General features: G+C 41.1%; 2 protein-coding genes across 2 annotated transcripts; one reads left to right on the top strand and one right to left on the bottom strand.

Annotated features, from left to right (window-relative positions):
- Positions 1–96: 96 nt before the first annotated feature.
- LOC142195139 (myotubularin-related protein 9-like) lies at positions 97–16863 on the top strand. Its single transcript, XM_075264688.1, has 10 exons — positions 97–293; positions 3981–4134; positions 6219–6344; positions 6427–6600; positions 12082–12299; positions 12374–12535; positions 12796–12937; positions 13457–13677; positions 16543–16694; positions 16775–16863. Exons 1-10 carry the CDS (start codon positions 97–99, stop codon positions 16861–16863), a joined length of 1635 nt encoding a protein of 544 aa, XP_075120789.1.
- Positions 16864–17039: 176 nt separating this feature from the next.
- On the bottom strand, positions 17040–26422 carry EIF3I (eukaryotic translation initiation factor 3 subunit I). Its single transcript, XM_075264706.1, has 11 exons — positions 26365–26422; positions 25303–25395; positions 25056–25143; positions 24744–24809; positions 24382–24531; positions 23133–23260; positions 22810–22920; positions 20053–20142; positions 19369–19442; positions 19187–19279; positions 17040–19106 (listed from the first exon to the last, which is right to left on the bottom strand). Exons 1-11 carry the CDS (start codon positions 26365–26367, stop codon positions 19025–19027), a joined length of 978 nt encoding a protein of 325 aa, XP_075120807.1. The 5' UTR covers positions 26368–26422; the 3' UTR covers positions 17040–19024.
- Between the last annotated feature and the right edge of the window lie 27 nt (positions 26423–26449).

Below are 26449 nucleotides of genomic sequence, written 5' to 3'. Positions count from 1 at the left end.
CCTTGTCGTGTTCCAGAGGACACATCTTGTAGATCATAGGTAAATAGTATATAGGAATAGTTATACAGTTGTAGGCACCTCATTCTGATACAGGACATGGAGCTCTCACATCATATACAGAGTTCACAAGTGGAGAATGTACGTGTATGCTGCCCCCTAATGCCTCCTGTGACTGGGACCCTGTGTGTAAGCAGCCATCACTTGATACTCTCTGCTCATCCTGTGGAGGGCAGAAATCAGGAAACCTGTGGACTATGGCTTCTGCATTGTGCTGTGGACTCGGTGGAGAAAAGGTAAAAGTACCAAGTGACTCTGCTGTGTGTATGGAAAGTCTGGGTATTTGGAGATTATATACTGCTACTATTGTATACTAGAATTCTATGCTAAAAAAAAATTAATATGAATGTATATGAACATGTGAATTTGTATGTGTATACATTTGTATACGCTATATAGAGAAAAAGTATTGGGATGCACATCTTTATCAGTGAATTCAAGTGTTTGGCTAAGGCCCTACAGTATGTAGCGAAAAACAGCTAAAAATGCTTGTAAAAAAACTGAGTAAATGCTGTGTATTTCAAAAAGCAGATTTTCTGAAATCTGTGGAGGTTATTAACCAAAATCTCATTCCCATTACTGGTAGAAAGGCTTTTTTTTTTCCTGCTGTGTTTCCATAATGTGGGACCTTAGGTCTCGTTCACATCTGCGTCGGTAATCCGTTCGGGGGAGTCCGCATGGGGACCCCCGAATGGACTACCGAACGCATTGGAACGTGGTGTACAGTAAAAGTACACGGACCCCATAGACTATAATAGGGTGCGTGTGCTTTCCCTACGGACTCTGCACGGAACATGTGGACAGAAAAGTAGTTCATGATCTACTTTCCTGTCCGCATGACTGATGGAGCCAGAGATGGCAAACGCGTGTCGGAGCGTGTTTAAACACATGGTAGGATTACCTTGTTGTCATTTGCATATGTTTATAGGGATTTAAAAGTGTTTTATCCCATTGCACTTCTTTCAGTATGTACATTTGTTCTAACATGATTATATCTATGATATTATGACTCTATACACATGTAATTCCTGGTATATAGTGCAGGGGATATTATATGGTTATTTCATCTATCCCTTTATTTATAATATTATGTTAATTATTCCTACTTGTGTCTCCATTCGGATGTAGCTATGTCTCCCTCTTTTTTTCTTGTGTATATGTTTTTTCATATTTATTTTATCAAATAAAATATGGTAATTTTCTTATATTGTTACATTTTGGTAGTGTCGCCTTTATTTGGCATGTGTTGTTTTTAAATATTTCTGACGTTACCTCATTTATATAGCCAAAACTCTGAGCAATAACTATGCTTCTTCAACCCCGCATGATCCAGCCCTCAGACCGATCAACTGTATGGAGCCACTTCCGGTGAAAGTCCTGTACACAATATGGGGCCAGAAGCAGAAAGCTCTGTCTGCTGTATATCAGCCAGCACCTTCACTGCATCTCAGCACATATGGAAATCAGTGGGAGCTGAACTGCAGTGAAGGCGACAGGCGACTAAAGAGCGGATGGAGTTTTCTGCTTCTAGTCCTGTATTGTGTACAAAATGGGCACCGGAAGTGGTTCCGTACAGCTGATGGGACAATGTGTCAGGCCCCTAGCGATCAGGTGTTTATGGCCTATCCTGAGGATACACCATATAAATAATTAAGCCTGGACAACCCCTTAATATGCTCCACACAATTTAATGTCCCCTTCCCTGCCTCCAAGGTTTTTTTCCCCACACAATATAATGACCCCATCACTGTTCCTCATAAATAAATTAGTCCCAAACATCCCCTTTGAAGAGGTTGTTTAAAGCATACTCACCTGTCCCCTCCTGTGTCAGTTCGGTTTCATGGTGACGTCTCATTTTTGGAAATCCTCTACGTAATTGGTCCCAGCAGTCATATGAGGTGCAGAACTCCCAGCAAGAAGGTGCTGGCACGAGGCTGAATGGACACTGGTGACGGACAGCAGAGTGCCGGGGACAGGTGAGCATGGCTCTTGTTTATTTTTTTAGTTTACACCTCCTGCTCGCCTCATGGATTGCTCCAATTCCTGGACAAGCTATTTAATAGGTTTATCCATGTTTCTAATATTGTTGGCCAGTCCTGAGAATAGGCCATTAATATTACATCTGAGGGGTACAACAGCCAGAACAGCTTTTTTAGGACAGTGCAGATACAGGTACTGGTAACATTTCCAGGAGCCCTGCTGTTCACTTGCCATACAGGTTCTAGAGGTGGGTTTAGGTAGTGCAGTGATGCACATTGTATGGTGGGTGAGGAGCATGGCATTGTTATTACCTGCAGTCACGCTGTCTCGGTAAAGAAGGAGTCCTGGCGGTGGGCTCCTAGAAGCAATTCCAGTGGTGGGCCCTAGACATCCCAGTCTGACATTGGTCTTACATGATCCTTTTCTGGAACAATCTATGAAAAATTAAAAATCTATATTAAGAGAAAGGTCTACAGATTCTAAATCTTGTGTTCAGCTATTCATGAATTCTAATCAATCATGTGCCAAATTGTTCCTTTCCTGGGGTCAGGTAAATATTATCTCTCCCTATTTTGAATCCAAAGTCAAGAAGTAGCTGGATTCAATACATTACAATTTTTAATCATATGAAATAAGCGATAAACATTAAGACATCTTCAAAGACAATAACAATGCTTTCTGTGTCTAGTAAGCGCCGCTCCTGTTTTATTACCATACACACAGCTGTGCTTAGTCTTCCCTCCTATGTTAGCACATAAAGATTAGAACCACATAGCCCAGCGAAACAGCAAAGAGATTAAGAGACTAAGAAGAAACAAAGTAACTAAGTCTTTATATATTATAACTCATAGTTTAAAAGTTTCTTTTAAAGTGTCTGCTGTTATAGACAATCCCATACAAATAAATTTAAGTCTCTAGATCTCCTCCACACACTCCAGAATTACAAGCAATTCAATGTGGTTAGTAAATTCACAATATAGTCTCAATTTTCTCAGTCAGAGCAGCAGGAAGAAGAAATAGAAGAGCATAAAATATGGAGTCAGTCAATCCATATTGTGGCCACTAGACCTCCTAATCCACCCACCATACAACATCTACTCAACTGGGCAGACATCTACTCAATCATTGACATACATTGACCAGATTTTCAAGGTCGTGTGAAGTCTACATTGGGCATACCAGGGTCTCTTAGCTTATTTGAGAGGCAAATATAAACAATTGGTTTTTCACATAATGCTATTGTGTAGCATTTCATTAACAGTACTAAATCTGTATTTCTTTCAGGTATCTGAGATAAGGCTATAACCTTGACACCAGGACACTGTGTGTAGTGTCCTGGTGTCCTTCAGTGTTATGACACAAGTAAGCGCTGCCTAGAGGGGGCAGCGGAGTTGTCCCTCGCAGGGGTGTGAACAAGTGAGTAAATAGTATTGGCCGCTACTTATTGCAATTATACAATAAGTAATGGCCAATTAGAAGAAATCCTCCCCCTCTCAGTTTATTACCTGACATGCCATTGCTTCAGGTCACCTCATGGAAGGTATGACCCTGATCCTAGTGTATTTCCATGTTGAATCTGTGTCCTATCTGTGTCTAATTTGTCTTCTTTATTTTTCATTCTCACCTGCCAATATATTTGTTAAAAAGGACTGTAAATAGACAGCACATGGACGAACTCATAGACTTACATGGCTGAGAAAAAGAGTAAAAAATTGTGGGCGTTTGCTGGTAGGGGTTGCCTGGAAAAGCACTGACCCTTCCACAACCAGAACATGTAAACCTGAAGCAATGCATGAGTCTGAAAATACCAGAAATGGTAAAAATGGTCCAAACACAAATAAATAAATGCAGTTATTTTTGTATATTTATATAACAAGCATTTAGTCACTTTAGTCACATTTTCAAAGTCACGAAAAACATCTTTAACAATTAATTCTTTGTAGTGTTCACAACATTGGTATGTTGAAGAGCAAAGAAAACAGTAAATATGGACAAGGAAGCTCAGGAACTGTCACTCTGAAGTGTAAAGATTTACGGATTATACAACTGGAAATACCTGATATGGAAGAGACATTTAATGTGGCCCGCTCTGTCCAGGTCAGTAACAATATAAATCCATGTGTAATCTTATATGATGTGGCAAAACCCGCAGGCCTGTCCCGATAAGAAAGCAATAACAAGAAAAATCTGGTGTATACTTTTCAATTTATATTCCATGTAGACAAATAACATAAGTCAAGGTGACGCTCACTTCCTGTTTAATGTCCCAGTAATTTGGGTTTAAACATGGCCCAAGAGTGTTATCTTACCATTATTTTGCCACCAAAGACATTGAAAATCAAAGACTACATGTAGGTATTTACAATGCAGTCAAGCCAACTGCAACTACTCTTCCATGATCAGATATCATGGCCCACATTTACTGAGGTCCTGATGCCAAAATTCTGGCCTAAGTTCAAACTTCTTTACAGAGCAAATCAGGTTAGAAAATATTTTATTGATTCATGCCAAGGTGAACAGATGCTTGCACCTCGATAGAAAATGTTCATATACGTTGGCCCACGTTTACTGTTATGATTATGACTGGACATAGGCGAAAATATTGCGAATTTCCTTTGGGATAAAATTTTTTAACTTGCTAAACATGTGAGTATGGATTCCCAGAAAAAGGGGGTGTGACTTAAATGAGACATGATGCTCCAAAATTGTGTTTTACAACTCTGACATAAGCCAACAGATTTAACACCCAGCATCGGCCACTATGAAATATATGCTGCGTTTTCAGAATGCTTGTGTAAGTTTACACTGTTTAGTTATTGTCTTAAGAAGTGAAAAAAGTGTAACCTATAGCAAGGTGCGCCAAATCTATTACACAATGTGCACTTCTATAAATGCAGAAAATGGTGCATGTATGTATGACTGTATAGATAACATTAGTAAATGTGATTTATTGGCCTAATGGATACAATGATCCAGTGTAATGGATCAGCCTAACATGATCTGTTAGGCCAATAAATGACATTTACTAATGTTATCTATACAGTCGTACATACATGCACCATTTTCTGCATTCATAGTAGTGCACACCCTATTGAAATAGAACTAGCTGATCTTAAATTGACCACGCTGCTACCTCTAGGACCTTGGCCTCTTGAGCACAGCTGTATTGAAAATCGATACAAAGTCACATTATCTACAAATGTACAAACGATACTTGTAAATTTCCCAATGGGATAATGTTTTGGACTGTATATTTCCATATGGTGTTCCTGATGTATACTGTTTGAGTTTCATCCATATTTTAGAAGTGTTTCCATTAAAACTAGTCCTCATTGCCAATAATCTAGGGAGAAATTGGTACTCATACAGTACTACTATAGAGTTTTAACACTGATTTCTGTACAATTTTTTTTATACTACTTTGATTTATATGGTGAAAATCGATACCCACACAACTTCCAAAGGAATATGGCACAATGGTGCTTAGATAGGAGTACTTATGAGGTTCAGGAGACCTTAATAAGATAAGTTTTTCATACTGCACTACACAGTCCAGTCACATTAATGTGACCACCTGTCAAAATCCAGAATAACCACATTTGGCAGAGTGGACGACTCTGACGGTGATGTTCACTGGGATGTTGAGCCATGCTGACTCCAGTGCCGTGTCCAGCTGCGCTATGTTACGCGTTTGAGCATCCATGGTGCGAACAACCCGATCGAGGTGGTCCCACAGATTCTCGATTGGGTTCAAGTCCGGGGAATTTGCTGGCCAAGGGAGTACGGTAAACGCATCCTGGTGCTCCTCGAACCACGCACATGCACTGCGAGCTTTATAACATGTCACATTGTCCTGCTGGTAGATGCCATCATCCTGAGGAAAAACAATTTGCATGTAGGGGTGAACATGGTCCGCAAGGATAGATGCATACTTGTGTTGATCCATCGTGCCTTCCACAATGATGAGTGCACCCAGATGGCTGATGACACGTGCCTTCTGCAATTGATTATTTAACGTTGATGTCAAAAGTAGGTGGTGGTCACATTAATATGACTGGACTGTGTATTTGGAATTGGTAAGGTCCTATGATACAATTATGTGTGTAAGACCTTAGTAATTATGCATTGTAACACTAGGATCTGGATAATTTAACATGGATGTTATAATTTTATGCCTCCAGGCTCTTTCCTCGCTGGATAACATTTCTCTCAGCTACCCATTTTTCTTCAGACCAGCAGGGTGCAAGTTAGGAAAGGGATGGGCGAGAGATACCATGGAAAACTTTTATCAGAATCTCAGAGCTAAGGTAAATTCATTATATATTAACATGTTCTAAAAATATTATGTGCAGGGTTTGTAACAATAATGTTTAATACTTGTCTTTTTAGACAGATGCTTGGAGACTGAGTGATGTCAATCAAAACTTTAAGGTTTGCTCCAGTTATCCACAAAAGGTCATTGTACCTGTATCCTGTTCTGATCACTGTCTGAAGCGAGCCGCAGCTTTTAGGCAGGGACGCAGATTCCCGGTATTGAGCTACTACCATCCAAGGAACAAAACAGTAAGTTCTAGAAACATTGTATAACCATGTCAAGGTTTTATATGTGTCATAATGCCTATAATGCTGTTTCTTTTAGTACATACTGAAATCTAACCTTTGTGAAATGAGACCTAGCAGAAACTGCACTAGTGAACTGAACTAGTCTACTGAACTGAGAATGCTATGACGTATACTATATGAATATGGTACTCATATAAGGTTATGTTGTTGTATCTCTGCATTCACACTAATCAACACAGCCTCATAAACTGTTTTATATTGGTACATCATTGCACAGCATTGTAAGCGGCCATTTTCTTGTGGCCAGTGGGCATGCGCAGTCTGCTCTGCCCAAGGCTCGAGGCCTTAGAAGTTACAAGCCACGGCCGGAAGAATAGGCTGAAGATGAAGCTGCTGAAGAAGAGGCGGCGCTGGAGAGAGTTCTCTCGCAGCATTGGGGCCACCCCCAGTGCTGTCTGAGCGCTGGGGCCCACGCTCCAGTGCAGCAAAATAACTAATTTACATACTGACAAGAACCGGGATTGTAGGTGAAAGGCGGCGCAGAGAAGACGACGAAAGGTAGGAGAAGAATAGCCTTTCTTAAGGCTATTTCGACGTGGTACCTACAAAAAATTGTGTCTGATTGATAGGATCCCTTTAAGTATAATAAACTGATGACTGTATTAATGACCTGATATTCTGCCACCTAGTGGTAACTATAAAAACAGTAGGTTCAAAAACAAGCAGTGGGGAGATATGTGGTTAGCTGCAAAAGGGCCATATACTTTCTAAGGTGAATAAATCTGATCAGAGTCAACGGGCACAGTGAACTTTGTTCCAGTATCCATGTCACTATGCCATTTATTTTTTGAAGATTATTTTGGAAATGGCAGACCCTTTAAATATTTATTTTCACATATATGTTCTTAAATCATAAAATTAGCATACATAATACATGATTAAATATAGCCTAATAACATTGTAATGTATTGAAAAATACATTTATTTGAACGATATTAATTATAAATTAAGTATAAATGGCTTACATAGTAAATGGCATATTTGCAAACCAAACTAAATTAGATATAGTAATTTATAAAGAAAATGATCATGGAAGACAGATGGCTAGTGAAATGGAATATGATATAGTATCAATATAGAGAAAAAGATGGTTAGGCTTGGGCTTCATAGAGCTATTGCATCACTGTATGCTGTAGGGCAGTGATCTGCAAGCATCAGCACTCTATCTGTTGTGAAACTACAACATATATATATATATATATATATATATATATATATATATATATATATATATATATATACAGCAAGCTCTAAATGCCAGCTGTCAGACCTCTGCTGTAGGGGAGCCTGTTTTATACAGCATCCTTGGCCTATAGTTGGACCTGTACAAGTATGTATGCTATCAGATCCCTTCTGTGGCACCTGGAAATCCAAATTGTCACTGCTTTACAGATCTTATTTGTGTCCTCCCAATAGATGAATAAATATCAACAGTTAACTGTTTATTAAAGGGATCCAATCATTGGAATCCCATTTTTTCTTCCTAACACGTAGGAATAGCCTTAAGAAAGGCTATTCTTCTCTTACCTTTAGATGTCTTCTCCGCACTGTCGTTGAGTAGAAATCACAGTTTTCTTCGGTATGCAAATGAGTTCTCTCGCAGCACTGGAGGCGTCCCCAATGCTGCGAGAGAAATCTCCAGCGACACCTCTCTCCTTCTTCCTTCGTCCTGGGTTTCAAGCTTCTAGGCATGCACAGTCGACTCTTCCATCGGCCTCGGGCAGAGTCGACTGCGCATGCCCGTGGTCATTTTCTTGCAGTCGCTTACAACCAACTTACTGTGTAAGCGGCTGACTGTTTGAGCATTGGGGACCACCCTCAGGGCTGCGAGAGAACTCATTTACATACAGAAGAAAACCGGGATTTCTACCGAATGGTGGCACGGAGAAAACATCTAAAGGTAGGAGAAGAATAGCCTTTCTTAAGGCTATTCCCACGTTAGGGACAAAAAATGGGATTCCGATGATTGGATCCCTTTAAGCCATTTGTATTCTTCCTCCAGACAATGAAAATTTTGAGTAACTTTTCTTCATATTAATGTACTAATCTGGCATCCTAAAGTCTGAATAATAATCATAATGAGGGTAACATCCATTCGGTCTACAAGAAAGATTTCATCTCCAGTAAAGAGAGTTCTTTGTTTTTTTCCTTATCCGTATACTGCATAAGTGATAAAAATTAGAAATCACTGTTGTTGGTAGTCGGCAATGAAGACATTGTATAGTAAAAGTCAAACTAAGGGAATCTTACCATGTAACTATCATTTACATTGTATATGATATGGATGTATTAGTTTATAGGTTGACTTAGCTAAAAAGGACTTTTCATGTCCGCAGAGCTGTGCGATATTACATACCACTAGAAAAGCAACAGCACAATGTCCGTCTTCCTGGTATGGTACCTGGGCTTTACAGCTTAGTATCATTGGTGGGCTTTGAGGAACGCACCCCCTCCCCCTCATATAACGTACAGAGATGTCAAATAATGGCAAAACTTGGGGGAGAAAGAAGGGGGTGGAGAAGGGGGAGTTGCAAGGTGGGAAATGAACAAGAAACGGGCAAATGCTCTGGCGCAGCAGAGCTGAGAAACGAAACATATGCAAAAACCTCAGAACATATGAATATCAATTGTCAGAGGAAATAAGGATAAGTTGAACAGACAAAACGCACAGGGGGACATTACACAGGGGACACAGAAGGGAAGAGGGAACGGAAGTCGGCAGAGTAATAAAAATGGTTCCAAAGGAGCCAAGTCTGTTGATGTTTGGTATCATCCTGACGGAGCTCAGCTACCAGGGTCTCCATAGTTCGCAAGGCAAGAACCTCATTCAGCCAACAAATGAGCGAGGTAGGGGTTGTGGACTTCCATAGCCTGGGAATGACAGAGCGAGCTGCCACCAATAAAAATCCAAGAAGTCTACGGGTAGGATTACGAAACGTCCGGGAGAACAGGGAAAGAAGTAGCAGGGCCGGGTCATCCTCCAAGTCAATCCCCATCACCTGCCGAATAACCTGTCTGACCCCAGTCCAAAAGGGGCGTAGGAGAGGACATCCCCACCAAACGTGGGCCATCGTGCCGCGGTCGGAGAGACATCTCCAGCATCTATCAGAGGTGGAGGGGTAAATATCATGTAGGAGGGCTGGAACCCTATACCATCTGGAAAGTATCTTGAAATTGGTCTCCTGCGCCCTACATGATATGGCGAAAGTATGACACGCACGAAAGGCCGATGACCACACACCAGGAGGGAATGAGACCCCTAACTCCCTCTCCCACCCGCTAGTAAATGACGGAAGCGAATCCTCAGCCCCATCCATTAAAAGACCATACAGAAGGGAGACAGTGTGAGAGGGAGGGGAGGGAGAGATACAGAGACATTCGAACAGCGACAGGGGTCTATGAAGGTCCCGAGAGGACCATAAAGAGGAGTAGAAATGAGAAAGTTGGGAGTATTGCCAAGAAAAGAGTGGCGTATCTGAACAGGAGGTTTGGGTCAGAATCTCACAGTGGGAGAGAAGTGAGGAAGCTGAAGTGACCTGCTTGAAGCGGAGGGTGGGGGAACCCACACGGTAAGATAAAAAAGGAGAGCCCAACGCTGCAGGAAAGTCTGGGTTACCCGATATGGGGGTCATGGGGCCATCATTCGTGTAGAGGAGGCGCATGGCACTATACCTACGACACACTCCCATAGTCTGGCGCGCTACATAGGGAAGCGGATACCGTTTATCATCGGTTCAGTATTTCTCATGGAGCCAGGGAAGTGCAGTGAGGGGGACAGGGCTCAACGAGTCTTCAAGGGAAACCCAGAGCTTAGTCTTAGCCGAGTGATGCCAGTCAAGAATGCGTGTAGCGACCGCCGCCAAATAGTATTTCAAGCAGTCCGGGGCCGCCAGGCCTCCTCTCCGTTTGGATCGGGCTAGCGTATTGCGGGCAATACGGGGGGGTTTCGAAGCCCAGACAAATTTGGTAAAGGTTTTGTTAACCACCGAGAAAAAACACGAAGGCAGGATCACCGGGACAGTCTGGAAGAGATACAGCAACCTAGGAAGGACATTCATTTTCAATAAATTGATGCGTCCCAGCCACGAGAGGCCCTTGGTGTCCCAGCGCTCAAGATCAGACCGCAAGGTGCGGAGTATTGGGAGAAAATTCAGCGTATACATATCCCCCAAATTACGGGGTAGCTGCACTCCCAGATATTTAATAGATCTAGGAGACCACGAAAATGGAAAGGAAGAACGCAAGGAACCAAGGGTCGATGGCAGCAGTGAAACATCTAGGGCTGTGCTTTTCGTCAGATTGATCTTATAATTACTAAAAAAGCTATAAGCGCTAATCTCCTTAATGATGGATGGGAGTGAAGTAAGCGGGCTAGTAATAAACAGGAGAACGTCATCTGCAAAAGCAGACACCTTGAGATGACGATTGCGAATCTGCAGGCCTCGGATGTCAGGATTGTTCCTAATAGCGACTAAGAGATGTTCCATTACTAGTGCATATAAGAGGGGGGAGAGCGGGCAGCCCTGTCTAGTGCCATTATAAATAGTGAAGGGGGAGGAGAGTGAGCCATTAACCCGGACCCGAGCCATAGGAGAGCTGTAGAGAGCCTGAATGCGCATAAGCATGGCAGGACCAAGGCCTATTTGAACCAAGGCGGCCTCTAAGAACTTCCAATCCACCCTGTCAAAAGCCTTCTCCGCGTCAAGAGATAACAGCATCATGGGGGTTCGTGAGCGCTGCGCATGATGGATCGCAGAGAAGGCCCTCAGGGTGTTATCCCGGGCCTCCCTACAAGGGATAAACCCCACCTGGTCAGGATGTACAAGCTCTCCCATGAACGGGCTCAGACGATTGGCAATCAACTTAGCATACAGCTTAGCGTCTGTATTCAGGAGTGAGATCGGCCTGTAGTTAGCACAGAGCAGATGATCCCTTCCTTCTTTGGGTATAACAGTAATATGAGCTTGAAGAAAGGCTGGAGGGAAGGGGACCCCGGAGGTGGAAGAGATAAATGCGCGCAAGAGTGCGCAGCGGTTTTTACCATAAGGTGGGCACGGGATTCGCAAGAACCCCATCCATTTTGCAGTTACTGTAAAATGCCCCAATTTTTCCTGTGCGTTTTTGGCCCGTGGGGCCCCGGTCTTAAAGAGGTTTTTGATCTTACTATGGCTATTGCTTATCCTTAGGCTACGCCATCCATATCGGACTGGTGGGGTCTGACTTTTGGCCCCTCAGCTGATTGAAGGGCTGCACTACCTTATTTCGCCTCTTCAGTGTTAAATGCATTACTCTACCTGCACACAGTTGGCACTTTCTCTCATTGATTTGAATGGGACAAAGCTATAAAACAGATAACTGATTTCTTAACTCAGCTGATTCACTTTACATGTTTTCTTATTATACATACCTTTTGTGTCTCAGATTTTATTGCGATCTGCACAGCCTTTAGTGGGTCCTAACCACTACTATTGTGAAGAAGATGAGATGTTGCTGACTGCTGCACTAATGGGCCGCTCACGTGGATTTATTATTGATATTCGTACTGAACAGGAAGCTAAACAATCAAGAAGTGCGGGGGGTGGCACAGAGAGCAAGGACAGATATCCCAACTGGAGTGTGTTCTATCGCCCATTAGAGAGGTATGTTTTACATAGCAGTGTTACTATATTGTAGAGGAATTGATTCAATAGCCATTTAATTCTTATGTCTTCAGAGGACAAGCACTACAAAGCAGCCTGACACGCTTGGTTGGTACCTGCTACGAGACCTATCTGGGAAGGGATCATTGGTTCAGCAAGTTACAAGCTTCACAATGGCTGTCCCATATCAAGGAAGCTCTAAGTGTGGCAGGCCTAGCTGCTGAATGCATGGAAAGGTGACAATTGAATTATAAATCAATTATATTAGTTGCACTGTTGAGAGATGGCAGTGACTAAAAGGATAAATTGGGTATGTCAGACTTGATTAAATAAATAAATACAATAAAATAAAATTCAGGCTTTATTTGAGTATTTGCAAATGTGCATAGTGGTAAAATAAAAGGTTAGTTTATGTGTATTTATGAATATTTATGAATATTAAAATGAAATTAATAATATGTATATTTTACTTTAAAATCTTTTACTGTATTCGCAGGGAGGGTACTTGTGTCCTTGTACATGGTGAAGAAGGGGCTAACAATACACTTATAGTGACATCCCTGGTCCAACTTATTTTGTCCCCTGACTGCCGAACAATGGTTGGCTTCCAGGACCTAATTGAACGTGAATGGCTACAGGTAACATGCACATGCTTCTTTGTACACAGTAAAGACAGGTAGTCAGTTTTGGCAAACCTTTTAGAGACCAAGTGCCCACAATTCAGCCAGAAACCTATTAATTTATCGCAAAGGGCCAACATGGCAATTAAACCTTTAAGGGATTTTCCAGGCAGAAAATCTTTTTTTTTTTTTTTAAATAAAAGTCTGTTAGTGCTAGTGATGGATTAATAAATACACCCATATACCTTTAGCAGTTATTGGAGTGATTTCTGGGTGTCTCTGGTTCCTGCTGTATCCTCTGTGTTTGTTTACAAGGTGTTAGCTTCCTGCTGTGCAGACTTCCTGTGTAAGCTGCTGCACTAACTCCCTCTCACTCGGCCCCCCTCTCTCACTCTGTTACAAACTGTCCGGGTCACTAGCCTAATCCCACCCATTTACTTGCCCGTCCCACCCTTGCTAAGAATAAGGTTGTGCAAATGGGGTATGGTGTATGAAATTTAGTGATTGCTCACTTTGGTTTAATTCCTATTTTCATAGGCTGGGCATCCTTTTCAGCTACGGTGTGCTCGATCTGGGTGGGCACAGGGACGTTTTCATCAAGAATCTCCTAACTTTCTCCTTTTCTTGGACTGTTGCTGGCAACTCACACAACAGTTTCCTTTGGCAATGGAGTTTAATGAAAAACTTCTAAGTACACTTGCAACCCACGCCTACAGCTCAGAGTATGGGACCTTCTTATGCAACAATGAAAAGGAAAGGCAAGTTCAATACACAATATCGTAAAATAGGACAGTCTATGCTTAACCACTTCCAGACCACCCATAGAGAATTCATTTTGGAAGGGGTTGCCTTGTTTGAAATCGTGCAGTTGCTGAAATGGGAGCCGGCTGTAACTACAGTCAGAGCTCCCCTAGAGAAGGCAGGGGATCAAAGTGTGAACAGAGCTCCCAAATCCCATAACTTTATTTTTCCGTACACAGAGGCATACGAAGACTTAATGTTTGCAGGACAAATTGTCCTTCATAATTGTACCATTTATTATTCTGTGCAATATAAAAAAAAATTTCAGAATGGGGTGGAATTGGTGCAATGTTTTTACAGCGTTCACTCTGCAGCCAAAATGACACGTCACCTTATGTTTTGATACAATTCTGGGTTTACCAAATTTATATACTTTTATTTACATTTTAATCCTTTAAGAAAGATCTAAAACTGCAAAAAAAAGTCCCTAGTGCAACACCCATTTCTGTGTACAGGGATGCATAGGGCGTCTTTTTTTTTTTTTTTTGCAGGGCCAGGTATACTTTTTAGTTATATAATTTTAGGAAATATCTATTGCTTTGACCACTTTTTATTAAAATTTTTACCAGAGGCTAAACAGCCAAAAAAACTGGTTCAGCATTTTTATTTTTTTTTATGGCGTTCACCATACAGGAGTTTGATAGGTTTGTAGGCCAAAGTTTTCGGACGCAGGGATTCCTAATATGTATGTGTTTCACAGTATTTAAGTACTCATATCTGTTCTCCAGAAAGAAGGGGGGGGGGAATATATATATATTTTTTCTTACAATTATTAGACCCCCTAGAGGTCTGGTCACTAATGCAATGCATTAAAATGCTACATTTTAAACCAATGTGCAATTCTATTGCAGGTTGCATAGAGCGGGCACTGATCGTGGGCATTAGTGCCGCGTCTCTGCTGTGTAATACAGGAGAGACCCTGCAGCTATAGCAGCTGCCATATTTAAAGAGGACCTTTCACCACTTTTGGGCACATGCAGTTTTATATACTGCTGGAAAGCTGACAGTGCGCTGAGTTCAGCGCACTGTCGGCTTTCCCGATCCGTGCCCGGTGTAAAGAGCTTACCGTGCCGGTACCGTAGTGCTCTATGGTCAGAAGGGCGTTTCTGACCATTAGCCAGGAACGTCCTTCTGCCTCGCGGCGCCTATCGCGCTGTGCTGTGGAGCGGGGAGGAACGCCCCCTCCCTCTGCTCACAGCGCTCGTCCATAGACGAGTATTATCAGGGAGGGGAGGGGGCGTTCCTCCCCGCTCCACAGCACAGCGCGATTGGCGCCGCGAGGCAGGACATTCCTGGCTAATGGTCAGAAACGCCCTTCTGACCATAGAGCACTACGGTACCGGCACCGTAAGATCTTTACACCGGGCACGGATCGGGAAAGCCGACAGTGCGCTGAACTCAGCGCACTGTCAGCTTTCCGGCAGTATATAACACTGCATGTGCCCAAAAGTGGTGAAAGGTCCTCTTTAAATATGCAACATCTGTTGTACTATAGACAACGGATATCAGGAAGGGGTTATATAGGTGCTGCTGAACTGATTCCAGCACAACTGGAATTTCTCTAACCCCTACCATTCCTGAAGTGGCTACTTTTGTTTGGAGCTCTGAAGCATGATGATGATCCCCCCCCTTCCCAAAGCCCTGCCTGACACTGCATTTCTGACAATTATTGGGTTATTTCACTGGAATCCTGTCTTAAGACAGGCTTGCACATTCCAGTGAGCGCCCTCTATTGGTTTGCAACAATGAGGCAGCAACTGTCTTCCTAATTACATCATGGAAGGCGGATTTGCATATTCTTCCCATAATAACATAGCTAATCATAGAGGTGAAAGAGAAGGTGAAAGATCCTCTTTAACAGCAAATATATAGCTTCAACGTGGTGGGGTATTGAAACTAAATTAAAAAACAATCTGCTACACTTTTCATTTATAAAATTATTAAATATACAATGAAAACATTTTATTTCACATATTTCAATTGTAATAATACGAAAAAAATAGGATGATATGAAAAGGAAAAATTATGGGAGCAGTTTCTGGGATATTTTTTATGTTTTCCACTAAAAGGAGACAATTCCTGAGGAGCAGATTTCAATTCTGGTGAAAGTGTGCTTGAATTATTAGCCTTTTAATTCAAACGCAGTTGGCACCAGTGAGGAATTAAGATTGGTGTTCAGAACATCAGTGTTAATAAATTCACCCCATTGTGTTTAGCAACTCAAAGATTTGTACAGTGAATGAAAATAAGAGACTATTTAGTGCGTGTTCACACCTGCGCCCGATCTCAGTTATGCAGGTTTCCGTTTCCTGCTCAAGAAACTGGGCAGGAGACTGAAACTGGCAATCAGTTTCGGGAAAAGTGTTCCCCGTGAGCGTCTTCTGCTCTCTGCAGCGAAACCGTTTTTTTTTTTTTTTTACTGGACATGCAGGACTTTGTGTTTGGTTAAAAAAAAACACAAAAAAAAACAAAGGTTTCGCCGCACAGAGTAGAAGACGCTCACGGGCACTCACCGGCGGACACTGAATGCAGGTTTCAGTCTTCTGCCGACAGAAAACGGAAACCTGGATAACGGAGATTAGGCGCTGGTGTGAACCCATCCGTAGCTGTTTACTTGCATTCAGCCTTTGTTCCTTTGGAGCGCCGCTGCACTACTCTGGACTACAAGCTATGTTCTATGTGCTACAGTTTAGCCCTAATCTAGTGAAAGCCAAGCTTCATAAAAAAGCATGCAATATAGAGCAATGATGTTATTTGGAAATATGGCTTACTATCAAGTTGCTTCTATTTATTACTGGTATTATACAAATGTTTTTCCTCAGACATGCTTACAAGGTACGAGACAAGACTCATTCTCTTTGGGGTAATCATAACAATTTCAAGCAAAGAAGACAATTTATAAATCCAGTTTATGAAAGAATTCCAATAGCCATTTGGCCATCGGTAGCACCACAAAGTATCCAACTATGGGAAGGTAATTATAATCACATTGTGGTTTACATTGGGCATATTCATAAATATAACCATTTATGTGCATTCTGCTTAATTTTACAGGTTATTTTCTTAGGTACTTAGTATCCACAGAACATAAAGAGATGTCCTGGCAGCGAGCATGGGAGCTTGTAAATAAAGATTCTTACTAAATTACTTTCTTATACCTGCCAAAACCTTGTGAACAAAAGTCGACTATTGTTCAACAAGCGGTACTTCAGACATTGACTTAGAGAATAGGCACCTTTAAGAGTCCTTAAAGTTTCATTCTGCTTTCCAACACAAGATCACAATGAAATAGAAAAGACAAAATACACCAAACACAGACTGTTCAGATTTTACTTTTATTTTCAATTTCAAAAGAGATCTTATGCTCACAGAGAAGCCTCCATAATAGTAGTACAATGAAATGTCTCTGCTAAGCATAAAGAGCAGACATGGTATATAAATAATGGTGTATCTGGTAGGACAAGAACAAATACATTCTCAGCTACTAAGCCTATGAATCATTGTTTTGGTCAATATTAGTTTCCAAGCTGTTGTGGACTTTATAAAATGTTTCTTGAATTGAATAGAAAAGTACAAATGTGGTGTGACATTGCTACACTGTTATATTGCTGTAATTGGCCTAAAGAAGTATGCATGTCAATGTTGAACCTTCAGCTGAGCTTCAGGTTTAAGAAGACCGCCACAAGAGATGGATAATACTGCGGATATTCCTTCCAGATTAACAGGCATTGACAGCGTATTACAGATTTTAACAAATCTTATCCAGACAAACTGCAGACAACTGCAGCAAAAACAACCAGTGGTGCAAACTTAACCATTTTGCAATCAATAAAGGAAAATATTGCGGCAAGTCTCATAAATTTTGCTGCAGATTCACATCTATATCTACAACAGAAAATGTGTTTTTGTGTGTTTCAAGTTAATGAGAACCTCACCTGAATAAGCAAATAGACAACAAATGTTTACGGAAAGTTTGGTAGCCACCTAGGTGCCTTCACAAATGACTTGCTGACAAAGCCTTCTCACATCTGTGAGCACCTCTGAAGCAAATGGATTATGGTCAAATCTTTACAGCTGATTTAGCATAGTTTACCATTTAAACTAAGGGAAATGAACAGAATGGAATCCCATGACTAAGCTTTAAAAGGGATTCGTCACTTTTGCCAAGCACATTAAACAGGCAACATCATCTTACAGAGCATATTATGGTGTTATCAGTATATCTTTGTTATATATGTCACTTCTCTGGATTGTAAGAAAAACTTTCAACTCTTAGGCAGATGATGCACTGGATAGGCTTTCAGCTCTTTGAAGCTCTGCTCTTACCTTGATCCTCTCACTGCTATATCACCTAACCTAAACAAGCAGCAAGAGCAGCGCTCCTGGAACTGAAGGTCTTTCCTCAGTCAATCAACTGTCTCATTTGCACAAGACTTAAAAGTTGTTTCTCTCAAAATCTAGAAAAGTGACATTGATAGATAGATAACAAAGGTATACTGTTTACCACTGTAATGTGCTCTGTAACATGGTGGTCACAGTTAAATATGCCTGAGAGTAGATAGACTCAAAGCTATATAAGGAAAAGTCTGGCAACATTGTTATCCCATTTTATACAACATCATGTAATAACGGCCACCATTTTCAGCAGCTTTTTCATACTATGACAATATTAGCTAAGGAACTCTCCAAGTCATCAATGAGCGCAATGCAAACATTTTTTATTGTTTTTTTTCTAGAATTTTTACACACGTAAAACAGAGTTACATAAAACATGCTCACACTAGGAAATGTAAGTCCCATCTAAAATTTTACCATCCTGGTGAACCATAGCTCATCTTAAAGCATTGTGCATATGGCGAGGGGCGTGGCCATAGGGTAAGCAGAAGCAGCAATTGCTACCAGGCCCTGGGGCCTAAGTTTTACAAGGCCTCTCTACAACACGAGAGGTTACCAGTATTATAAATGGCCAATGGCAATTGAGGACCCGATTACAAATTTTGCATTGGGGCCCAGAAGCTTCAAGTTAAGCTTCTGCATATAGCTACAGTTGAGCTATGTGCTAAAAGGATGAATCTGCTCACATAAATTGCTGAGTAAATGGTTCTTCCCCTGGCAATATTTTAACAGGTATTAAGTTACACAGAATGAGCATCTCATACTATATACCACTGTTTTACAAAAATGTAAACCCCTTTAATACATTCAAATGAAAAGAATATATTTTGCAGTTATCAAATTATATTTTGGTGGGTAAGGATTCCTAGATTCAAGAATAGTCTGAACAGCCAGAAGGAGAACATAACCTCAAGATTCAAACTCAAATTCAAAATACTGCTGGTCAAAGTAATGTATTCTGACATATCCATCCTCTCCGCCACTGCTGTAACTGTAGAAAGATGGAAAGAAAATTTATCACAATCATGTTACCAAGTGATTCCATCAAAGATCACATGAAACTGCATTTACCTTTTGCCATCGGGGTGGAATGCTAAACTGTTGATTGGGCCAAAATGGCCCTTTACTCTCCCAAATTCCTCCTCAACAGCAACATGGAAAAATCTAAAAGAAGCAAACAGTTATTGCCTGATAACCCTACAAAGTTACTATCCTCTTAATAAGACTGTTGTCACGATGGCAATCTTCCTTACCTTGCTTCAAATTTACCAATCCTGGTTGATGTCGTGGTCACATCCATAGCTTCTTGCCCTCCTCCCAAAACAACCTGTAACAGTTCATGTAAAAAGTTAATATTAGCAGGACGGAACTCTTAATTAGGACATCTACTGGGGCAAGACAGCTCCGATGCCAATAGGAAGCGATCAGAGATGAGGGCAAATAACTCAAACAAATCTGAAATGTCACGTGTTTCTTCAGTTTAACTCTGGGTCTACGTCAAATGAGTTGTATAAAAAAACAATTGCAGTTTCAATGTATATTAGGAAATGTACAATTCTTAAAACAGAGAATTGCATTGAGATTTCAACTTTTTTGTCATGATTTTTTTTTTATTCTCCATAATATAAAACTTCTAGACAGTCATTCCTTATAACTCTGCTGTGTGCTATCCCTGTTATTTCCCCTACAAATCTATAAATTAAAAGCTAGCGTTACAACATGAGGTTGCCTCCTTATAAAGTTACACTATGCAGTTTGTGCTGCCATTATCAAATTGTGTAGAAATACACCCTTTTGCCAAATTCAGAATTTCTTCATAAACACTGAGCACAGGAAGTGCACAACAATAGTCTTAAGAACGAATGCTCCAGGAGTAACTAAACCAGTCATGTCAGGGGTAATGACAGGTCTCTTTAGAATAGTTTATTCTTACTTACATGGTCATATATTGGAGATAGTGCTGCAGAGTTTACAGGTCTCTCTGTTCGAAATGATTTCTGATGTTCTAGAGTTGTGCAGTCAAAGATCTGCAAAGAAAATACAGATTAACTTTTAATGCTAATAAACACTTTTGCATGTATAGTGCAGTTACAACAAAAGAGAATAAAACCAACGACAGATAGCAGGTTGAAGAAAAACCAAAATCCTCCATGTTCAATTTTCTATATTTAAAGGGGTAGTGTTGTTAAATCCCTCTTCATTTGAGAAAGAGCCTACATATAGTGTATTCCCATTACTATTAAACTTGTTAACAGCTTTGCTGTAAAGTAATGTGTACTGATCTCTAGGCTCCTGCAATGCACACTATTAAAGGGGCTCTATCAGCAAAATTATGCCGTATGAGCCCCACATATGCCTGAATAGCCTTTAAAAGCTCCCTCGTTTTTAAATACTACTCTAAAAACGATTATTAAAATCATACTTACCCGTGCACGGTGGGCGGTTCGTGCACTAGTGGACGTCATCTTGCCTCTTCTTTCTTCTTCCAGTGACATCCTTCTGGGCTCTTCTTCCACGCCTTGATCTTGATTTCTTCTGGCGGGTTGTGTTCAAATCCTGCACGTGCGCAGTATCAATCCCTCCGGAGCGCAACTGCGCACGCTCCAGTGCCATTTTTGTCGTAGTTCTAAGTTCCCCTTAGAACTACGCGAACGTACTGCGCATGCGCAGTACACTCGTGAACTTCTTCATTCCAGAAGTAAAGAAGATCAATGCGTGGAAGAGTGAGGACAGGAAGGCGTGACTGCAAGATGACGTCCACCAGTTCACGAACCGCCCACTGTGCACGGGTAAGTATGATTTTAATAATTGTTTGTAGGGTATTTAAAAACTGGGGAAGCTGTTAGAATAAGCGTGGGGCTCATACGGCATAATTTTGCTGATAGAGCCCCTTTAATGCAGTCTATTAGACTAAGACTGAGCCTCTAATAGACCTGTACTAATAGTCTGGCACGCTGTAAGGAAAATTTATTAACATTGACATTTTATATGCCAGTCTTAATCATTTCCTCTGCTGGAGCGAGATGCACTTGAATTATTAAGAGGCTTGTATTCTCAAGTGTCTGAATTGATATCTACTCTGGTATAACTCATGCCAGTTTACTTATATGAATTATAGAAATTTATTAGAATAAGGTGCCTGAACTGATCTGCCCACTAGGAGCTGGGAGATTAATTAAGCATTTTATCTCAACTACAATTAATGATTATTTTAGGACATGTCCCTTCTTACAAGCCACACTATGCCACTGAATTTTGGTTTCCGTTATTCATGCATCTGCAAATCTGATGGTGTACAGTTATAGTTACATATTCTTTAGCCAATGACAGTAAGAGACAGGAAGGCATGGATGCAAAATAATAGATGCAAGCAAGTTTGCACAGATTAGTTGAGTTAACGTTTGGTTTTGATTAGATGCCCAGCCCGAGTGTCCACTATCTTAGAAAGCAGCAAGCAGTTTTCTAGAGATTAGATACTCTATTATGTGCCTGAAATGCACCAATTTTGGGCTCAGTTTTCAAGCAAAATCATATCAGCTTGTATGCAAAAAGGAGAGAGGAAGCCAGTACTCTGGAGGGGAACATATAACTTCACAATAAAGTCCTTCAGTAAGTTTATCTGTAAAGTTAGGTTACACTACCATTATGCAAGAAACATTACATGACAAATGCAGACAGAGCCTACTCAGAGTGAAGTTTGTCTGCATTCACCCCCCATGTTAAAATCTGGGAAGAAAAGCAAAACAAAAAAAAAAAAAAACCTTATTGCCATGACTCTTACTTTTGTGATTTTTCTTCCATTACAAAGGTAAAATAACATGATAGAGGAAACTGTACATGTCCACTATGGTTTTTGCACTATAGCCAACGGAAATTGACTCAAACAAAGGGGAAGTCAGTATGTGCTCGTCAATCTACTACTGCTAATATCTGTTGCTCTCATCCTATGACAGATGATAGCAACAGAATGTAATAACAGTAGAGTCAACATCCCCTTACAATACACGAACACATAGGCTAAACTGAGGGTCACAAAAATTGTTTACTGGAGTGCTTATTTAAGAACCCAAGTATAAAGTTTCTAACAATGACCGTAAACAGTATTTATATAGTACTATAGGCATACAGCTGATCGCGCTTTGATAACATACTTGTTAAACCCCCCCCCCCCCCCCCCACCTTCCAATCCCCAAAACTTTTTATTTTATTGCAATGCATTGTGAAATACCAGGGTTTCTTTTGCAGGCTACATAGAGTAGCCTGCAATAGAAGCCAGTGAATGACAGGCCAGGGAGTCTTCACAAGGCTCCCCGTCGTCACAGCAACACGATCCCGGACCCAAGAAAATGCGCCGCTGGGAAAATCTGTGCGGGCAGCAATAGTGGGCATTAGTGCTGGGTGTCTACCATATAAAACAGTAGACACCCGGTGACTATGGCGGCCTCCATATTTAAACACCCGGCATTTGCCATAATAGTACGGCGGATGTTGGAAAGGGGTTAAATATGGTATGAATACAACTAAATGATTGTAAAAACACTGCTGCTCAGACAGGAGTTAAATCCTAAGACTACATTTTCTGCCAAAAAGGCGATTTTTTTTTTCTTTCCAGGATTTCATACAAGCACAGTTGTCAGAATCTAATATCTACTGACAATCCTCCAAGGGTGAAACTACTTTTAGTGTACTCTTACCTTGGCACTGCAATCTTTGGACGCAGTGATAAACATAGTCATATCTCTAGAGGTCTGAATATCATTGATCTGTTTTGAGTGCTCCTTGATGCTGTTAACAATCTCTCCAGACTAAAGAAAACAAAGGGTTAGAAGTTTACAAAAAAATTCATATTTATACTTTTTTTTTTTTTTCTTCTTACATTATTTAAGCTCAGAGCGGGGAAAAAAATATCTGCTAATTTCTGTATAAAATGCAAAATATATTGTGCAAGCTGTTAGGGGGAAATAAAAATATATAAAAAGGGTACACATTTGGTGGGTGAAAATTACTTGTTGCTCACCTTTGCACTATACTGGTTCAGCTCTCCATTTTCATGCCCTGCAATGATGTTCTCCCCTAGAGGTCCCCATACAGCACTGGTTATCTTTGACTCACTGCAGTTAATCTTCATATAAGGTTCGTTGTCCTCTGCAAAATTGGAAGAAAATAAATAACTTGCCAGTAAAATCTAAATGTTTGTAGTCATAGTTTATATATAATGTATATCTAAGACAAATCTGTCATCAAATCTTGTCTAAACGTATGGTGACAGTGTTCGCTCCTATGGCGCAAAAATTATATATATGTATAGGGCATTTTTTTTTGTGGGGCCAGGTGTAGACCGGGCATTTTCAGACACAGGGATACCTAATGTATATGTTTCACAGTAATGTTATACTTTTATATGTATTCTAGGGAAAGGAGGTGAACTTTTATTTATTTTATTTTTTATTATATTTTTTTTTAAGTGTTTTTTTTTTTATTACTATTTTAATATCCCCCGCCTAGGGGGCTTGAACCTGCAATCATTTGATTGCAAGTCCCATAGACGGCAATACAAGTGTATTGCCGTCTATGGGAGATTCTATACATTACTATTGCGGAGGGTCATAGACCAGCCACGATAGTAATATATATCTATGACAAGCCTGGGAGCCTTCATTAGGCTCCCGGCTGTCATCGGAACAGGTCGGCTCCTGCGGCCTCGGGGCTAACTGACTGTCGGGACCTGCGGTGGAGGAGTGGGTTTGCAGCATGGCCGCGCTACTGCCACCGCTGGTTTTCTTCAGCGGCAGTAGCGCGGCAATCTGCAGGCCCCGGCAGCTAAGACAGTCCCCGGCATCTGCTGTAATAGACCGGCGGATGCCGGGGACTGTCTTAGCTGCCGGGGCCTGCAGTATTGTCACACTTCTGCCGCTGAAGAAAACCAGCGGTGGCAGTAGCGCGGCAATCTGCAGGCCCCGGCAGCTAAGACACTCCCCGGCATCCGCCGGTCTATTACAGCAGATGCCGGGGAGTGTCTTAGCTGCCGGGGCCTGCGGATTGCCGCACTACTGCCGCTGAAGAAAACCAGCGGTGGCAGTAGTGCGGCCATGCTGCAAACCCACATTCAGACTATAAGACGCACCCTCATTTTCCTCCGAAATTTGGGGGAAAAAAAGTGCGTCTTATAGTCCGAAAAATACGGTACATATGGTTTACTACCACAAACGGTGCATACGTCTTGCAAATGCTCTCACTACTGTGGCATTCAACCACAATTTACTTACCAATTTGAGATGGGTCCCTTAGGTCAAAGAAGCTGACAAAACACTGGTAACCCATCTGCTTGTCTGTCGAAAACATGATGATATTGCCACCAAAGTCAAATCCACAGGTTCTAACAGCTGAATTTGTTTGCAGCAAAGCCAACTGTTTTCCTACAGGTCAAGAAAGGAAACAATTAGACAGTAAGGGGAAGCACAAAACTAGAAATACTATTGATTTACTTTCTCCTTGCGCATGATATGATGAATTTCCACAAATGTTCAGTCAGAGATCGCCATTGGACAAATCAGAAACTATTTTGTTTAAATGTAATAGTCCCGGAAAAAAATAGATGTACGATCACAACTTGAATTTTCTTATTTACCTGTTTCACAGTCCCATAACCTGCAGGAGTTGTCTGCTGATCCAGAAAGCACATGACGTGTGTCCCCTGCATACTGGAGTTTAGGAAATTGGCATATATTGATCGGCGCTAGATTACTACCAGTCAAACTACTAGTAAGGCTATATCTTGCCTGAGAATCACACAATTATCTTGTATTAATTAACCATAAAAATAAAGTGCAGGTCATGAAAAGGTACAAACAAAAGGTATAAAATCTGTCCTAGCCACATCCACTTTACACATTAAGTACAGGACACAGAGTTACAGAAAAGTTGCAATCAAAAAGGATACAGTCAACATCCACACACCACACAGCGCCTGTGTGACCATTGTAGGTTCCAAGACGTTCTCCGTTCACAGAGTACCAAACATTGACTACCTAGGGAGAAAGAGAAAAAAAAATATTGAAAAATATGAAAGTTTCTGTGAAGTTGAAAGAATACCCCGCCTCTCTAAAGTAGCACAGAAAGACTGGTGCGGTCTCCTCTATATTACTTCTACCTAACAGCAGAAAAAAATATGTCAAAAAGAAACTTACTGGATCTTTAGCAACTGTGAAAAGCAGATCACCATCTCGGTTGTACTTGATCTGAGTAATGGACCGCTCGTGGCCCTGAAGCAGGATGGGTCTCTTAAAACAGAAATTTTAAATGATTAGACAGGTTTGATTTGCACCAATGACAACTAATACGTTTGAATTGAAATTTTGATTTCATATAAAGAACAACAGAAAAGAAAGGCTTGTGTACTGCGCTTTATTTCTTCCAATCACGGCATCTTATGCTGTTCAAACCAACCAGTTTCAAGCACTACCTCAACAGCATAAGTTAAGAGACAAAAAAAAAATAAAAAAATTATCAGGCATATTGAATTTTAACATGCCCGATTTTTTTTTCTCAACGGAAAAAGCATACCTTGAATATACATCTTTATTAAGTGTGAATGAAATTCATCCTTATCCTATAATACAATAGTCAGACAGGGCCTCTGCTCAGTACCAGACACCGATCCAATAACTGCGGCATACACCTGTGTGAACGTTTCCCATCTCGTACAATACATCTACACAACAAGGATTACTCAGGCGGTGTTTGAAGACACAATTAAGTGTAGATTATAATGGGGCAGAAACAATAGAGGACAGATGGAAGTTCTATTTTTTTGGAATTCTCTCCTGGTTCTGGTTTCAAAGACCACATACAAAAACCTGAAGATGTAAATGCACCCTAAAAGTAATGCATGAGATCTCTACACTGTGTATCAATGTACGTTACACAATGGTGTTTACCAGCTGAAACCATATATGATGTGATAATAAAGGGTTAACGGCCAGATGGGACAATGACTCCACTGAAAAGTAAGTGAACCCCCTAAGTCACTAACCAGCTACGCTGTACAATTAGATGGCGTCAGCAGGATCATAGATGCGCATGTACTGCCCGTACTGAGCAGCCCCAGCGTGTTGTCGCAGCACGGCTCAGGCAGGTTATATACGAGAGCCCGTTATGGCCGTGAAGATATAATCTACTAGTATCGGGAACACAGCAAAGCGGCCTCATAAACAGCCATATAGAAGCCCACAGACTCTCCACTCACTCACCATAATGTACACAGCTACCGGCCCGTCCCGAGGCGCGTGGAGAAAGGATCCGGAAGTAGGATTGACAGAGTAGCACTACTTCCGG

The sequence above is a fragment of the Leptodactylus fuscus genome, chromosome 2, assembly GCF_031893055.1.
Source record: "Leptodactylus fuscus isolate aLepFus1 chromosome 2, aLepFus1.hap2, whole genome shotgun sequence".
Lineage (NCBI taxonomy): Eukaryota > Metazoa > Chordata > Amphibia > Anura > Leptodactylidae > Leptodactylus > Leptodactylus fuscus.
Note: the sequence above shows the minus strand (reverse complement) of the source record. Positions and strands in the feature narration are given on the sequence as shown.

What these genes read in the sequence shown, in the direction of transcription:
- LOC142195139 (XM_075264688.1), top strand. Translation starts at nt 97, where the DNA reads ATGGAGCTCTCACATCATATACAGAGTTCACAAGTGGAGAATGTACGT. An exon ending in GTGGACTCGGTGGAGAAAAG is followed by an intron (nt 294 to 3,980) that starts GTAAAAGTACCA and finishes AATTCTTTGTAG; the next exon opens with TGTTCACAACATTGGTATGT. An exon ending in ATGTGGCCCGCTCTGTCCAG is followed by an intron (nt 4,135 to 6,218) that starts GTCAGTAACAAT and finishes TTATGCCTCCAG; the next exon opens with GCTCTTTCCTCGCTGGATAA.
- EIF3I (XM_075264706.1), bottom strand. An exon ending in GTTATGGGACTGTGAAACAG is followed by an intron (nt 24,532 to 24,743) that starts GTAAATAAGAAA and finishes CTTGACCTGTAG; the next exon opens with GAAAACAGTTGGCTTTGCTG. An exon ending in CCAAAGATTGCAGTGCCAAG is followed by an intron (nt 20,143 to 22,809) that starts GTAAGAGTACAC and finishes TTTTCTTTGCAG; the next exon opens with ATCTTTGACTGCACAACTCT.